This window comes from Gossypium hirsutum, chromosome D03, assembly GCF_007990345.1.
Source record: "Gossypium hirsutum isolate 1008001.06 chromosome D03, Gossypium_hirsutum_v2.1, whole genome shotgun sequence".
In the NCBI taxonomy this organism is placed as follows: Eukaryota; Viridiplantae; Streptophyta; class Magnoliopsida; order Malvales; family Malvaceae; genus Gossypium; species Gossypium hirsutum.
Window position 1 is genome coordinate 33515800 of NC_053439.1, and position 17927 is coordinate 33533726.

Consider the following 17927-nt stretch of genomic DNA (forward strand, 5'->3'; position numbering starts at 1 on the left):
ATTGAAACCTTTATCACATAATTGACTAATTCTTAGAAGATTATACTTAAGACCGTTGACATACAAGACATTTTCAATAATGATAGAAGAGTTTTTACTAATAGAGTCTATTCCTTCAATTTGTTTTGTAGAGTTGTCACCAAATGTAACTTCTCTTCCACTTTTTAGCTTCAAATTGATAAAGTGACTCTAGTCACTGATCATGTGTCTTGAGCATCCACTATCAATGTACCATAAGTTTTTCTTTGAATAACTCACCTCAAACCAATGCTCCTTTTCCTACAAACATAGAATTAAGATTTGATTTTTGGTGCCCAAATTCTTTTGGGTCCATAAACATTAGTTCCTATAATTTAGTCCCTTTGGGTATTCATTTTGAAATCAAGCTCCTATCTTGAGAAATTATGAGTCCTTTAGGGACCTATACACTTTTAATGATTTTTCTCTTGTAAAAATTTTTGGGATCTCTATGTTTATAGAAATTAAAGCTATTTTTAACAAAGTTTTATTTTGAATTTTCTCCTTTTTCTAAAAATTTGTTAGAGTGAGCTTTTTCACTCTTACGCAACTCAAGTTGCTTTTGATGATCCTCATGAGCTTTTGAAAGTAAATTATGCAAGTATAATTTTTTCTTTTCAAAGTCATTAAAAATTTCTTGCATTTTATCTATTTTCTCTTTAAGTTCATGATTGGTTTTGAAAAGTAAATCATTTTTATTTCTCAATTTTGAAACATTTTTCTTGTGTTTTAACATCATGACTTCAAATTCCAAACCTAATTCATCATAGGCATCTTGTAACTCATAAAAAAAAATCATTTAAAGTAGATGGGTTAGAAGTTACCTTAATATCATCGATGACCATAAGGTAAAGATTGGCTACTTCTTGATCTTCATTGTCCGATGAATCCTCATCACTCTAAGTAGCAACATGAGCCTTAAGCTTTTGTTTGCTTGACCCTCTTTTCTTCCATTGAGGACACTCAAACTTGATGTGTCCCAACTTCTTGCATCCATAGCATATGATGGGGTCTTTCTCTTTAGTAGATTCATTCTTGAGTCCTTCCTTCTTTTGGAATTGTCTTCCTTTGTTGGACCTTATGAACCTCTTGAATCTTTTTGCAAACATTGGCATCTCTTCATCATCATCATTATTGCTAGAGTCTTCATCCTTCTCACAAGTTGTTGATTTGAATGAACTCCCACTTTCTTTGGAACTTGTTTGATTTCCTTTGCATTGTAGTTGATCTTTATTTCATACGTCAACAAGGAACCAATGAGCTCATCAAGGAAGAGTGAGTTAGATCCTTTGACTATTCTATTACCGTCACTTTAGGTTCCCAAGATGTTAGGAGACTATTCAACATCTTCTTTACCATCTCCTTGTTGGGATATGTCTTCCCAAAAGCTTTGAGACCATTGATGATATGAGTGAAGCGATCAGACATCTCCTTGATTCATTCTTCCAGTTTTGCTTTAAACAATTCATAATCAATGGTGAGAAGACTTATCTTGGACTCCTTAACTCTACTTATCCCTTCATGGGTGACTTCAATCTTATCCCATATTTATTTTGCATTGTCACATAAGGAGACTTTATTGTACTCATTTGGACCAATAGCATAAAATAGAGTGTGCATAGCCTTAGCATTTAATTACACCTTCTTGATATCAATTTCATCCCATTCAATCACTTCCTTTGGGATAATAACACCTTCGACCCTCTTTATTGGAATAGATGACTCATTAGAAACTATCCTCCAAACTTCCTAGTCATTGGCTTAGATGAATAGCTTCATTCATATTCTCCAATATGAGTAGTTGGTGCCATTGAAAAGTGGAGGCCTCATGGTGGAATGTCATTCTCCTAATATAGTTTAATTTTACTCCGATGCCATGAAAGAAATTTCTTGAATTTTAGTTTTTATCTTGAATACCTTGAGGATCTTCTTTCTTGGTGATAAAATTGTCTTTAGAGTTCTAGCTTTGATACCAATTGTTAGCTCGATGAAGCAAACTGAAAATGCCAAGAGGGAAGTGAATTGGCCTTTAAAGAAATTGGTGAAAGCAAAGGCAAGAATGAAATAATGAACACAAAGAATTTAGAGTGGTTCAGCTCCAATTGCCTACTCCACTACCTTAGCTTTCCACCACTAAGAATTTTCCTAAATTCACTAATTTGTTCAACCTTTGAGGACAAGGTTTAATCTTACAACTCCTTAAGATTAGCCTAAATCTTAAGTTTCAAACCCCCTCAAAGAGACATAAATGAGAAAACAAAGAAACAATCCTTACAAGATAAAATTGTTTACAAATTGAAGCACAAATACAATGAGATACACTTGAGCAACAGAATAGAGATAAAACTCACAAGTGTATGTAAGAAAAATACGAAATTTAATCTCTAAGGTTGTTTAATTGATGATTTTTTCTTGAAAGTGATTTCTTAGATGTTGTAGGACTTTGAAAGATGGTATTTATACCCTCTAATAGTTTCCAACCGTTGAGGTTGTTGGTGAAGTTAATATGGCCGTTGGGGATGTAAAACCAGAGCATTTATTTCACTTGCAACTGCAAGTATCGATACCTCCAAAAAGGGTATCGATATTTTTTTGTCATAAATGCTAATTCAGTGACCATTAGAATGAAATAATCTATACTTAAAAAATATTTTATTGATACTTCCTAAAATAGGTATCGATACCGGACCGATACTTCGTAGGGTTTATGAAAAACAAAATGCTATTTTTGTATCATTTTTAAGAAAGGTATCGATTATTTTCAAAAATTATCGATACCATTTTTAGGGTTTCTTTAAACAAAATGCCTTTTTGGTCTCTATTTTTCTAAGGTATCGATATTTCCAAAATTATCAATACCTGTCCATAAGGTATCGATAACTTTTGTCCTGGAGCAAATTTGACTTGTTTGAAAATCATTTTAACTTGGTTAAAATCATTTGCACTTGATTTTAAAATTGTTTCAAAGTTTTATCTCTTAGACTTCAAATTTAAAAATTATTTTGTCAATTTTAACTTATATTCAAAAACACTTTTAATTTGATATCAAAATCTTTTATCAAATAAAGCTTAGTTTAACAACCCTACTGACCAGACTTGGCAAATTAGGAGTTCAATCCCTAACCATACTTATTCTAAAGTCTATAAAAATCATAATGTAACCTCAGCTTGGATAAATCAACATTATAAAGAAAAGTTCATTACTAATCCCAATTATTATTTGACATCATTGTAATAAGATGTCAAAAGAGATTTCCTTTGCCTTGTCTCACTAACCAAATGTAGGAGGGATAAACTTATGACATTGGAATTACTTGAAGGAGCTTATAAGGATTAATATGAGAAGATTTATGAGTATTTGTTGGAGGTTAGGACCCAAAATAAGGGAACAATAACAATCTATTATATGGATAACAGGTTATTTCAAAGGATGTATCTTTGTTTGCAGGCATACAAAGATGGGTATAGGGTTGGTTGTAGGAGGATAATAAGTTTAGATGGATGTTTCTTAAAGTGTTACTTTGGTGGCTACCTACTAGCAGTTGTTGAGATATATGCAAATAATGACATCTATCCTATTGCATATGTTGATGTCGAAAGTGAAAACCAAGCATCATGGCTCTGGTTCTTGGAGTTGCTCGCATTAGACTTGGAAATTGTGAGCTCATACTAGATATCTTTCATGTCTGACAAACAAAAGGTAAAACTCCTTTTGTCTACTTTGTTTTATGTTGTTTCTATTTAGGGTTTATGGTATGTCAAAGTTTTAAATTGTTTTTGTTCTATTTGCAGGGACTTTTAGAAGCAATATCTATGTTGTTTCTTAATGTAGAAACAAGACACTGTGTTAAACACCTACATGCCAAATTTAAGAAAGCTGGATTCTGAATAAAGGAATTGAAATATTTGCTTTGGAAAGCTGCTAGAGCAAGCACTTCAAGGGACTTTGAGGATGTCGTGGCTAAACTGAAAAATACAAATCAGCATGCTTATGATTGGTTGAAGGAAAAGAACCTTAGACATTGGTTAAGGTCCCACTTCTCAATTAGGAGTCAGTCTGACATGATGAATAATCTTTTTGAATGCTTTAACAAGGTAAACATCTATTATTTATGTTACTTACTAATCATTAAGGACATGCAGTTCATTAAGGAATTTGTCTCACTAATCCTTTATGTTGCTTACTGGTAGGTGATATTGGAAGCAAGAGGGAAACCTATTCTGACCATGATGGAAACAACTAGGACTAAAATTATGTTGCTGATTGTCAAAAAGAAAAAGAAGTTGAAAAAGTTAAAGGAATCTTGTGTCCAAAGGTCAAGAAAAAGTTGGATGTCAATATCAAAGATTTACTGAGGTAAATAGATATTTTTTTAATATATTTATGCCTTTATTCTACCTTGTGTATGATTGCTGATGGGACTGATCACATGTTTTTAATTCATGTATGTCTTTATTCTGCCATTTTTTAATATATTTATGCCTTGTGCATGATTGTTGGTGAGGCCGATCAGATGTTGATGGGGACAAATATCAGGTTAGGTGTGGTTCAGGCAGTCAGTATGTGGTGGACCTAGTTGAGAATTCCTGCTCCTGCAGGAATTGGGATCTCACTGGCATCCCTTACATGCATGCAATATCTGTCATTCATCTAAAAGATGAATGCCTAAAAACTTATGTACAAACTTGGTACACCAAGAAAACCCAGCTTACCATTCACTCCAACTTCATAAAGCCAATAAGGGGTCCTAAGCAATGGAGGTCTATGCCAAACATGCAGTCAATACTCCTCCTACACTAAGAAGGCGACCTAGCAAACCTACTAAGGTGAGAAGGAAAAAAACCTGATGAACCAGAAACAACAGAAAGGTTGACGAAGAGAGAGGTGGAAATGAGGTGCAATAAATGTAAGAAATTAGGCCACAATAAGAGGAGTTGTAGAGGGAAAGTTGGCCAAAATGTTCCAATAAGTCATCTACCTTTGGTCCATTAGATTACTTATAAATGCAATTTGTTTGATGGATTTCACTTGTTCATGCAGGTCAAAAGACACTAAGTTGGTGTCCATAACCAAGTGGTTGTTCCAACTCAGCAACAGGCTAACCCAACTCAACAAGAGACTGCCCCAACTCTTCAACAAACTACCCCAACTCACCAATAAGATGTTGCCCTAAGAGAAAAGCTTCCATTCAAGAGGAAACCAACCACTGTTAGATGGATGCCTTCTACTCAGGAGTCATATGTGACAGACCAATGATGACATTGTGAACAGGACGTTTGTTTTGTTAACTTTTTAAACTTGTGTAAATTTACCTATAATTTCTATTAATTTCTTAACTTAGGCAGATTATTTTTTGTATATTTGCCTATGATTGCCACTGTTATCTAAACTTAGGCATATGGTCACTGAATTTTTTTGTAAATTTACTTACAATTCAAATATGTTCAATTGTATTGAATTGTAGGTAAATTTGGCAGTAATTTGCCTTTCCTTTTGTAAATAGTTTGGCCTTAATTTATGAAAGAAGTTTAATGCTGATCAATGTGTTTTTTTTCATCTATTTTATCTTTTCTACCATTTTAAGCATTGATCCATGCAATGTAAGAAAATAAAAAATAATAACCAAATATCCTTTCAAGTCTTAAAAGAATATTAAACATTCAGAAAATGAAATGAAATGAAATACAAATGTGTGAGAATAGTCTCCATTACAATTAGTCTTTCAACTTTCAAGTTTGTAAGCAAACTTCTACCCTTTATAGACCATTACATTTAGGATCCCTAGCTTCCACTCACCATGAATGAATACTCTCCCAATACTAGTAACCACATAAGTTGGTTTTCATTGCTAATGACAACAACAACACCAACTATCACATAAGTTAGTTTAGGGTTTAAAAAACAACAATAATATTTCAAATAAAAGCACCAAAACCCAAATTTTTCTCTCCCTCCTCATTGCATCCTCCAATGTCCTCGCTTTTTTAGAAGACCCAACAACACAATTTGTGAACGGGGCGTTAATGGTGGATCAAACTAAGAAAAAAACGACATAGTTTTCGAAACCCACTACCAAACTTCTTACACCCAAAAAACCTCCTACTTGGGTTGTCATTGGACCAAGACGTGTTAAATTTGGCTAGGTTTCCATAATAGCACACCGAAATCATGGTTAGAATCTCTATTTTTTCTTCTTCTTCTTTTTCTTCTTCTTCTACTGTCTAAACCCTAAACTGGTGCTAAAATGGGCTATTTAAATTGGTGCTAATCGGCCAGTTAGACTGTTAATGACAACAAGGAATCCGTCAACCGCCATGTCACTTTTTCGTTACGTCTGTAACGAAAAATGGTTAAAAGGACTGATTTGTTCTTTTTTGAAAATTGAGTGACTAAATTAAAACTTGATTGACTGTTTTATCAACTACCTCAAAATTAAGTGACTGTTGGTTTAATTTACCCTAATAAATAATAAATTTATCATAATAGAGTAAAAAAACCTAAAGGTTAATGCTTCACTGTTTCAAATATACCATAGAGTAATTTAATTAAAAAATATAAAAATTAATTAAAAATTTAGGACAAGACAAAGCGCGGGACATCACCCACGTAGCATTTACGTTTTGAAATTTTAGCCACTTATTTTTTATTGTTTAGGATGAAATGAAATTATCGCGTATTTTTGCAAGCCGATAAAATGAGATTCCATCGAAATATAGAAATCGAAATTTTAGGGCTATTTGTGTCATAAAAAAGAAACCGCCAAAATTCCGTTCTCATGGACCGGAAACATCACAAACACCGAAAGCCTATTTTATAATTTCACTTTTTTGACTATTTTTCCTTTTTTCTTTTCACCTGAAAATGTTTCCTAATTTTCCATCATTTTATCAATTCGCATTCCCTTTTGATCCGCTGAGAGAAAATCCGCCGTCGATTTTCAGGTAATATTTGCTTTCAATTCAATTTCTTTTTTTTTCTTCGTTTGATTGTCAACGAAGATGGAATATAAAACGAAGAAAATCATTCAAATTAATAATTTCATGTTTAATTCAGAAATAAAAAACTAGATACGTCAAATTTGAATTTTCTGATCTTTCGATTCATCTAAGATAAATAATGGTTAGATTGAATTTTGAATTTTGAATTGGATTTTACGTAGCTTTCAGCGAATGTCATTCCTTATCGAACATAACCGACGTGTTAACGCTTAATCCCATAATTAAATTTTAAATATTGTGATTAAAAAACCTATTTGAAGGCCATGGGTGGCAATGAACTGGATGTTAGCTGGTATATTTTCTCCTTGTAGTAAGACAATGTGTTTGAATTTCAGAACTGAATTGGTGAAGAAACGGGTGGGGGTTGTTGTTGCCTTTGAAGATGACGTATCAAACCTTGGCCACCATTTATCCATTACCCAATCTTTGGAAATCCTGATTTATCAATGGACCACCATTCTTTTTTGGTGGGTCTTATTGTCAAAATCAACTATTATGTAGAATAATCGTTACATGTTACTCATTATCCGATAATGAGTGTCGGATACAAATATAATGTGCGGTACCGTGTTGAAGGCAATTAAGGGTTTGTCTTTTTAGCTTTTTGTTGCACTATTTGATCTGATTATGTATCAAAATCAACGATATTTCCGGCCCATAACAATCTCCTATTAGGAATTTTGACTAGGTTGTGTTCTAATTAATGAATTCATAATGCAGATATGTCAAGAATGCACATGGAAGGATTTGACAGGCATGTCTTATTACTTGTTTCCAAGGTCAAAATTTTGCCAGACTTTGAATTTTAAAGAGTTTGGTTAAATGCCTGGTGAACCGTTCTTGTGTAAAAGATGAATTAGCTTACTTCTTTTATGACTTTGCTTATGATGAAATGCACATTTTTGGTATTGGCTAGGGAGGAATAAAACTAAGGATAAAGTGTAAACCATCTAAAAAAATAGTGAATGCACAAGCTGTTTTTGAGGATATGCTTGATTTAGGACTTTGTTATGTTTGAATGTGTCAATGTGAAAAATAATTTACTAATGCTATGTCACCTTTATTTTCAGATATTTAGCTTGATGTGTTTGAGATGGAGCATGCATTTTTTGGCTTGGGGATCCATTCTTTAAGTTCGCAGCAAATTTCATATTGGAGAAGAAGCAAAAAAGCCAGACAACGACCTCTAAGGGTTGTTATCCTGATACACAAAAGTTCAGAACAATGGAGCAAGTGGAAGTGATTAAGCCAGGTTTGTAAAAGCTGATGAAAACCCGAAAATATGCACACATTGTTTGGCTGAAAAACCAAATTTTGCACCCTCGGTAATATACCCCCGTGTTACCTTCCTTTTATCATCCTCTTACATTATTTTTGTAGATTCAAAGATAACATGAGATAAGGATTCAGCAGTCGAGACTTCTATATCCATTTCATGCCAATATAGGCACATTTTCTTTTTGTTCCTCAATGTAAATCTTAATGGATGCATGTCTGCAAAGTTATGTGCATTTTTGGCTAAAGATTAGGCACTAGTCAGTGAAAAGTTAAAATCCCTTTGTCATCCTCAAGTAGTTGTATTGAAACTGTAGTGTTGCATTCACCATTTTTATGTTTCCTCAAAATCGAGGTTTGGGAATCTGCTTATAACCTTTGCCCTCTAGAGAAAAACTTGACAGTGCCTTGTAGTATTATCCTGTTTCTAGTATCGTACGAGTTATGACTGTCAGCTTATTAGTAATTCTTTGTCATTGTTTAATGTCAATTGCTTTTGTCAAGTCTCCTGATTTGCGTTCGTTGTTGTATTGATTCCGTGCTGTAAGATCTCAGGTGCTTTTGACTAAGATAATGTAAGAGTTTTAACATTTTCTTCCATACATATTTCATTTGATGTTGATGTATCAGATTCAGAATTTCCCTGTTTTTCACAGATGTTGAAAAGAGAGTAGAAAGAATCTTGAAGCTCATCAAGAGGAAAAGCAGGAAAAGGGAGCTAGAACTTATTGGGCATGTTGAGGAGTTTTACAGACAGTACCAGTCACTCTCTGCGCAATATGAACATCTTAAACGAGAGTCCGTAGAGAAAGTTCTCAAAGGAAAAGGAAAAGGAAACGAAAGTCATCCCTATTATTCATCTGGCTCAGACTCAGAATATTACTCCCCTACGGATAGAGAAAATGACACTGACACAACATTTGATAATGATAGAAGATTCCATAGATGGATGGCAGATAACATCAAGGAAGAACTTAATCGTGCATATGAAGAAGATGCTGACTTGAAGCACCAATTGGCCTCTAAGACCGAAGAGAGCGAAGCTTTAGCTTCAGGTCATCTGTCTGCTTCAAGTAAAACAGAAGAAATAGAAACCATCAACAAAGATGAGCCTAAAAGAGATTCTGAAGTTGGGATTGATGGTAAGACAGCTGAAACTAAACAGCAAGGAGAGACAAATACCGCAATGTATGTGCCGGTTTGGGAGGAAGGAGATGAAGTAACTAAACTCATGAAGCAACTCAAAGAAAATGAAAAGAACCTAACATCTAGAATCAACAATTCAATGGCACAGGTCTGCAATCTGAAAAAGGAAGTGGACTATTTACGTGCCCAACAATGTGAAGCCAGAGGAAATGTAATGAAGCCGGAATTAGAGGTTCAAGTGAAAACTCTGAAAGAGGAAAACCAAGGCTTACAGGTGCAGGTGATCGACTTGGAATCGGAGGTTGATGCTCTACGCAAACAGAAAATTACATCCAAAGATGAATTGAGGAGTAATGTTCATGAAATCAATCGATTGAAAGAGGAAAATGCTCACCTGAATTCAAGAATTCTAGGACTGGAAGCACTATTTAGAGAGAGGAGACTTGAGGACTGCCAAACTAAAAGGGAAAAACAAACAACTCAGATGAGTACAGAGGTTAAGTTGGATCATGTGACGGAGAAAAACCAAGTGGAGTTACAGATTGCAGACCAACAGAGAATGATGAAAGAAATAGAAGAACATACTAGGAAAACCATGGAACGTAACCCAAAGCTTATCAAACAATTATCTGCAGGAAACAAGTTAAATTACATAGAAAGAAAGATGGGGAATTTAGCACAAGAATTCTACCAGAAACTCAATGATAACATCCGTCTTCTGTGCTTAAGGATCGCGGTTGCTGAAAAAACACATTACGAAAACAAAGAGAATTACAAGAACATAAAAGAAAGTTTAGAGCAAGAAAACAAAGAACTGAAACAAAAGCTTGTTACTTGTGAAACTGAGTTGACGAAGCTGATAGATAATGCAGAAAAGAAAAGGGAAAATGACAAGGTATCGAATTCAGAAGAAGGACAAAAGTTGAAGCTATTGAAAGCTGTGAGTGTGCTTGAGAAAAAAGTGGGAGAATTGGAGAAGATTAATAAAGAAAAAGATGCGACATTGTTGAGTCGAGAAGAAGAAAAGAGGGAAGCCATAAGGCAGCTTTGTTTGTTGATTGATTATCATCGTACCAACTGTGATTATCTCAAGGAATTGGTCTCAAAGTTGACTGTTAGAATCAAGACAAAGATATGAACTTTTTAAAATTTAAGATTTTTTCTTCTTCTTTTCAAATGTTTAAATTCATTCTTTTTTAGAGGAAAGTAACACTGTCTGAACTGTCACCAGTACATTGTTTCCATCTAATAAGTCTATTTACTTTATTCATTAATTTTTGTAAAAAAAAAAGAAGAAAATTCTTACATTCTTATCTAGTTTTATTCTTATTCATCGATTTTTATATTTGGTCAATTGAATATTTTTAGGGTGGTGTTTGACAAGAAGAATAGTTAACAGTTATAGGTAACTTTTCCTTTTTAACTTATTGTAAAATTTCTTATTTTATTCACCAAAAAGAAAAAACACTAATGTAATTTAAATAATGTATTAAAAATATGGTAATTATTTTATCCATGGTCTGCGGCCATCAAAATTGGAATATATTTTTTATATATTCAATTTTTAATTTTTTTATTATATTCTATATTCATCTTATTTTATTGGTGAATTTTCTTTAAAAATAGTTAATAAAATTATAAATTATGGTATTAATTATGATAAATGCTTCTGGGTCAAAAGAAATTATTACTATAAGTAATATAATTAATAAAATCCTTATTTTTGCGGTAACTATCAGTCAACGACATTCAAATAAATGCGAAAATTGAAAACACCAAAAAGCACGGGAAAATTTTAATTATTTCTTTCCGATTAAAAGGAATCAAATCATCTCGCGTTTTCTTCTGACGAGAAATTGAAGGGAATAGAAGGGTATAACTGCAATAAATAATAAATGGAAGGGTAAGTTAATTAATTATTATTAAAAGAATTTCCAAAGATTCAATCTAAAGCTACAAACTGGCTCAGGAAAGTGCACTCTCTAAATCTAATACAAACAAATTCATTTTCTCCATTTATTCCTTTTCACTGCTAATTTTTTTTCTCAATTCAGAGGGAAAAAAAAAAAAACAACCCACAGCCTCTCTTTTCTCAGATTTTTTTCTGGTTCTTCTTCGTAATCAAGCCTTATAGCTCTGCTTCAGAGGTAATCTTTGATTATCAAATGATTTTTCACCACTGTAGTTTCTGTTTCGATTACATAAACTCTAGTTTTTATCGAAATCTTTGATCTTTAGTAGTTCAATTTTAGTTATCTGTGTTTTTTTTCATGATTTTTGTAAAATAAATTAAGCTTTCATCCATTCGTTTTCTTAAACATAAATCTAACTTAGGATTCTCTTTTCCTCGTTGAAAATTTTCTTGTATTAGTGTATATAGATTCCCAAAAATCCACGTGGTTTTGATTTTTTTAAGAAATAGAATTGAAAATGATTTGAGATCATGAATTTGAATTCAAGTAAATGAAGTTCTTCTTCTTCCTCACTTTTTTCTTTTTGCCTTTTTCAAAAATCTTCCAGATTTTTCTACTTTTTGAACTTTTTGCTTACATCATCTTAGATTCGATTATTAATGTTAAATTCATTCTCTTTAGATTTGAACTAAAAAAATATCTATTTGCTTCTGTAGAAACTTATCAAAGCTTCATAAGCAAGACTGAGAGAACAAGGTGAAGAGGAAGAATCAGGTGAATAATACTGTTTATTTTTTAACGAGTTTTTTTTTTTTGTTACAGTTACAGTTTATTACCTTTTTAAATTTTAGCAATAGTATTTCCTCTTTTTCATATTATACTATAAAAGGTTTTTGAGTAATTGAGTGATAAATTGACTGGGAATTACCGTATGTTTCGAAAAAAAAAAGAAGAACAGCTGACCTTTTCTTTTTCCAAATCAATTTATCAAATTTACGAATGGGTGATACTGATGATAAGATATCCATTCGGTTACGACGACGACGTTTTTGTTTCTTGTAATAATATAATTAAAATCATTAGTCTTGTTTATTAGCATGCTTAAAAATTAGAAAATTCTTTTTTGTTGGTTTTAGATTGTCATTTTGAGCTTGATTACCCCAAACAAAAACAAAAACAAAAAGAGCTTGGATTTGATATTTCAATTGTTTCTTTCTGCTTGGAAGTTTTTATGTGTTAGGATAGTTGATTTCATTGGTTGTCTGTGGTAAGGGAGTAACGATTATAGTGATAGACATGATAGGATTACGCAATATAAATAAATTAAATTAAACAAGACATAATGGATTTATATTTGATGCAGTGACACATCATCTAAAAATGAATATAAGTGGATTTATTTTTAAAAATTTTAGATGATGTGCAAATATGTGATTCATTGACAATACATAAAATTATATACCGTTGCATCAAATCTTAATTCTATATAAATTTCATTCAAGCAGACAATTTCGAAATTTGTATTATATGAATTATCGACTATCAAATTCATATGTCAAGTATCACACGATTAAACATGAGGACAGGACAATTCAACAGTAGTAAACCATTTTCGGCCCATGTATGGTACTGGTTCTTGGACCATTATACCTTACATTCTATAACTTTGTAGGAGAGGTTTGTGAATTAGCATTTATTGAAAACTTAATGTTCACTTGCTTAGTAGGTGAAAAAGATAGAAAAGGTAGGCATTAATGATTTGAGATCATGGAAACAAAATATTGGTGGATTTTGTTGTTGATCTTTCAGGATTGTTCGGAATTAACCCTGTTTACAATGCAATACTTTGGGATTTAGTAATTTTAACCCTGTTTATTAAAGAACATGCTGTATAGAATATGACGGACTGACTCGAGACTCTTTGAGTATTAAAGGAGGGTCTACTGTTTAAATCTTGAGAATTGTTGTTTTGACTATTTGTTTTTTCTTGAAACATTGTGTTCAACATTCGTATCTGAGTGTAAGTAAATGGATATGGCATGAGAAAACTTAGAGCGTCATTAACCTTTATCCTGCTTGTCAGATTTTATGCTCAAGATGGAGATTTGCCTTGTCTTAACGCACACTTGCTGAGCAAAATTTGTTGGGTAATCTAACTAAGATGAGAAAGCATCGTTTTAGGGAGTCTATGAAGTCCTTCTTTGGGCATCATGTTGATCCAGAAAAGGATGAACTGCTTAAAGGAAGTAAAATAGGTAATTGTTCTACATTTTAATGTCTTTTTTTTTGGATGTTCTGAAATGCTACCGCTCTCAATTTAACAGGATTTTCCGTTTATGTTTTATTCTCTTCACTGCAGAAATTGATGACAAGGTGACAAAAATATTGAAGCTCATCAAAGATGAAGAAAATGACTCCAAGAAGGAACCGCTTGTCCAGTTAATTGAGGATTTCCACAAACGCTACCAAAGTCTATATGAACAATATGATCATCTCACAGGGGAGCTGAGGAAAAAAGTTCATGGAAAACGAGAAAAAGATGCCTTGTCCTCGTCAAGTTCAGATTCAGACTCTGATTATTCTTCGAAAGACAGAAACAGTAAAAATGGACAATTGGAAAGCGAATTTCAGAAAATAGCTGACGGCATTAAACAAGAACTTGAGGAAGCAAATCTGGAAATTGCTGACCTGAAAAGGAAGCTGACAGCTACAAGTGAAGAAAAAGATGCTTTGAATTCAGATTATCTAGCCTCTTTAAGCAAGGTTCAAGAAGCAGAGGAAACCATAGAAAATCTGAAGCTTGAATCTGAAAGATCAGAGAGTGAAAAATCAAAACTTTTGGTTGAAAATGAAGAGCTGAGGCATAAACTGGACGCTGCTGCAAAGGTAGAAGCTGAGGTGAATCAAAGATTGGAATCTGCAGAACACCAAGTTATGGAATTGGGCGAAAGTCTTAATGCTGCCGTGGAAGAGAATAAATCCCTTAACTCGAAACTTTCTGAGGTTTCAAATGAGTTTCAGCAGGCACAGGGCAGAATACAACAGCTCATGGCTGAATTGAGTCAGTCAAAGGAGGAACTAGTTGAGAAAGAAAGGGAACTTTTGACACTCAAAGAGTTGCATGATATGCATGGGAATCAATCATCTGCTCAGATAAAAGAATTAGAGGCACATGTAACAAGCTTGGAACTTGAGTTGGAATCATTGCAAACAACTAACAGAGATATGGCGGAGCAGCTAGAGAACAAAGCAAGTGAAGCAGAACAGCTGGGAGAACAAAATATAGGACTCCAATCCCGTATTTCAGAACTCGAGATGATGTTAGAAAAGAGAGAAGAAGAAATTTTTATTCTCACGAAGAAACTTGAGGATGATAACAGAGAATCATTATCTGGAGTGGAGAACTTGACTGCTCAGGTAAATAATCTGCTATCGGAGATGGAGTCGTTGCAAGCTGAGAAGGCTCTGTTGGAAGAAAATTTAGCATTTAAAGGTGATGAAGCATCAAATCAAGTACAGAGCTTAATGGATGAGGTAAACACATTGCAGCAGCAGCTGGAATCCCTTCATAGCCAGAAGGCAGAACTGGAATTGCAGCTTGAGAGAGAGAAACAAGAGTCATCCGAAAGATTGAATGAAATGGAGAACCAGAAATCGGAGCTGAAGCAAATGGTCGAGGACCTTCAAAGAGATTTGGAAGCAAAAGGAGATGAGAAAAATGATTTAGTGAACCAGATTACAGATCATCAGAGAATGCTTAAAGAACAAGAAGATGCATTTAACAAGCTAAGCGAGGAGTACAAGCAACTTGAAACTTCATTTCAGGACTGCAAAGCGCTTATCGAAGTTACAGAAAGGAAGATGCAAGAAATGGCAGGAGAGCACGATAAGATCGTTCACTCCAAGGGTCAAACAGTAGCTGATTTGGAGCAAATTATCGAAGACTTGAAACGAGACTTAGAAATGAAAGGAGATGAGATAAGTACTTTTGTCGAGAACGTCCGCACAATCGAAGTTAAGCTCCGCTTGTCAAACCAAAAACTCCGAGTCACGGAACAGTTACTAACTGAGAAAGAAGAGAGTTTCAGAAAAGCAGAAGCCAAGTTCATGGAAGAACAAAGAATGCTTGAAGAAAGGATCACAATATTGTCTGAAAACAATGAAGCATATCGCAGGATGATCACTGATTTCTCGGGGAACGTGAGTAATACCTTGACTGGATTTGAAGCTATCAATCAGAAATTCGAAGCAGGCTATAGTAAATACAAACACTGCGTTGAAGAAACATCAAAAGAGCTGAGGATTGCTAAACATTGGGTTGGAGAAACAAAGAGCGAAAAGAAGCAGCTTATGAATGAAATGACTAACATGATCGAGCAACTGAAAGATCAGAAGGAAAAAGAATCTACGTTACGGGAACAAGTTGAGAAGCTACAGATTAAGGCAAACAAGGAAGAAAACGAGAAGGAGAATCTGATGAAATCGGTGAAGCAACTGGAGAATAAAGTTGAGTTGTTGGAGAGGGCAATAAAAGAGAAGGATGAAGGTATATTAGGCTTAGGAGAGGAGAAGAGGGAGGCCATTAGGCAACTTTGCACGTGGATAGATTACCACCGAAGTCGCTGCGATGATCTGAAGGAAATACTCTCGAAAAGTGGCAGAGTTCAGAGGGCAACCTAGAGTAAGTCCCTCGTATTTTTCATTACATTAGTATGTTCATTTTGGTTCTGCATTTATGGATTGTTTTTCATTGTTTCATTTGTTTTTTTTCTTTTTATTCCACAAGTTGGGCTGTTGATAAAAGCAAATTGTCAGGGTGATGTTCAGTTATGTTCTCGTAGAACTTGGTTGCTTTTAAGGATAATAAAACTGCAGTTATCAGAAATTTCTTGAGCATTGGTAAATGAGTTAAAAGGTGCAGACATTTTAGCTCTACACGGGAATGAGTTAAAAGGTTACCACATGTTTCAGGGTTTTTTAATCAATCTTTATTCATAATTTTTTAACTCGCATTCCAGTTAAATTTTAGTTTTTGTATTTTTCGAATGGCTTAATATTAATTTCTATATTTTTCTTAAGTTTGAAATTTTATTATCAATTAAATCCAATTATTAGTTTTGTCGCTATAGATTTAGTTCAATCATTCCATATTCGAATTTTGAAATTACCGTTTTAGTAAATGATATTTTTTAATTTATTAATTGAATTTCTAGTGAGTAATATATGAAAAGTACAAACTGGTATGACTTTGTACATATGATAATATATTTATTATGTTAAATTTTGAAAATAATAAAACCTCATAAATTCGACAATTGTCATTTTGACGATGAAGTTTGAAAATTTAAAATTTAAAAAAATATAAAAACTAAATATGATCAAATTATAGTATATTGATTACAATCAAAAGTTTAATTAAGTACAAAGATTAATAATAAAATTTAACCTCTCGATTTTATAGCGATGAAAAGAGAAGCATGAAAAATTTTAAACTCATCGACAGCTAGCTGTAGTTCAGTGTTGGCTGGCTTGGCCTTGGCTCTGCTCGCTGCCCCCACCCCTGCTGTTGTTCATTGAATTCAAATCATCACTCTCATCTCTGCGTCTTCAAATCTGCTTAACACTGCACGTGGGAGATATTTAATTAAAATTTTCAAAAATTTTAAGGTGTTGTATCACATTGCGTCAATGTATAGAATAGAAATATCAAGTCTATAAATATTTTTTATCATTAATTATAAATGAAAAACTATCCAAGTTAGATAAATATGAATGTAATTATAATATTTCTATGATTTGTAATGACATTTATAGATAAATAACGTTTATACAATGGGTAAATATTTGATGCATTGCCGGTACATAAATCTCATGTAATCTCATATTTGATGCATTGCCGGTACATGTAATCTCATTATTAAATAAAAAAATAGAGGGCCTATAAATAAATACTAATAATTTTATTTAAATATAATTAAATCATAATTAAATGTTAAACCTTTAAACTCAAGAGTTATTAATATTTATTTATAATAGTTAGTTTAATGTTTAATTATGTTTTAAAAAATTGTTAGAATTTATTTATAAATTCTCTATATTTTTTGTTTAATTTAATGATGATATGCTATATTATTATTCATTAATGGTATATAAAATTTATGTATGGATGACGCATCAAATATTTTTTTTAAGTAATAATTTTTTTTTTTAAAAGAAACTTCTCCATTCTTACATAAATTGATTAGAAGTTCACTAAAAAATGGGGCTTTTTTATGATTGATTGAAGCTAGGTTTAGTTAGTAAGATTTTTTTTAATATTTTAAGTTGGAGTGATTAGGGGTGTAATTTTTTTTGGTAATATAATTAGATATTTTTGTTAAATGTAATATTCAAAACTAAATTGGTGGTTGAATAAGTTAGTTACCACGTAATTATGTTTTCACATCATATTGTCACGTTAGCACTTAACGAGTGAAAAGTAAATTGGGTGCAACTTATAATTAAAAAGAAAATTCAAGGATGGATTTAATTGACACGTATTTGATATTTTAGGTAATAAAGAAAAAGGTATGAGAC

The 17927-nt window shown here is 32.9% G+C and overlaps 2 protein-coding genes across 4 annotated transcripts; both read left to right on the forward strand.

Annotated features, from left to right (window-relative positions):
- The first annotated feature begins 6750 nt into the window (after nucleotides 1-6750).
- On the forward strand, nucleotides 6751-10743 carry LOC107950749 (COP1-interactive protein 1). Of its 2 annotated transcripts, XM_016885700.2 has the most exons (4): nucleotides 6751-6960; nucleotides 7738-7796; nucleotides 8088-8269; nucleotides 8949-10743. In XM_016885700.2, exons 3-4 carry the CDS (start codon nucleotides 8242-8244, stop codon nucleotides 10574-10576), a joined length of 1656 nt encoding a protein of 551 aa, XP_016741189.2. In that variant the 5' UTR covers nucleotides 6751-6960; nucleotides 7738-7796; nucleotides 8088-8241; the 3' UTR covers nucleotides 10577-10743. The 2 variants fall into 2 exon arrangements, with proteins under 2 accessions (XP_016741189.2, XP_016741190.2); XM_016885701.2 differs by lacking the exon at nucleotides 7738-7796.
- A 655-nt stretch (nucleotides 10744-11398) lies between these two features.
- Nucleotides 11399-16236, forward strand: LOC107950750 (COP1-interactive protein 1). 2 transcript variants are annotated; one of them, XM_016885704.2, is made up of 5 exons: nucleotides 11412-11585; nucleotides 12068-12125; nucleotides 13435-13606; nucleotides 13711-16032; nucleotides 16138-16236. In XM_016885704.2, exons 3-4 carry the CDS (start codon nucleotides 13513-13515, stop codon nucleotides 16029-16031), a joined length of 2415 nt encoding a protein of 804 aa, XP_016741193.2. In that variant the 5' UTR covers nucleotides 11412-11585; nucleotides 12068-12125; nucleotides 13435-13512; the 3' UTR covers nucleotide 16032; nucleotides 16138-16236. The 2 variants fall into 2 exon arrangements, with proteins under 2 accessions (XP_016741191.2, XP_016741193.2); XM_016885702.2 differs by having other exon boundaries at nucleotides 11399-11585; nucleotides 13711-16236.
- Nucleotides 16237-17927: the final 1691 nt, after the last annotated feature.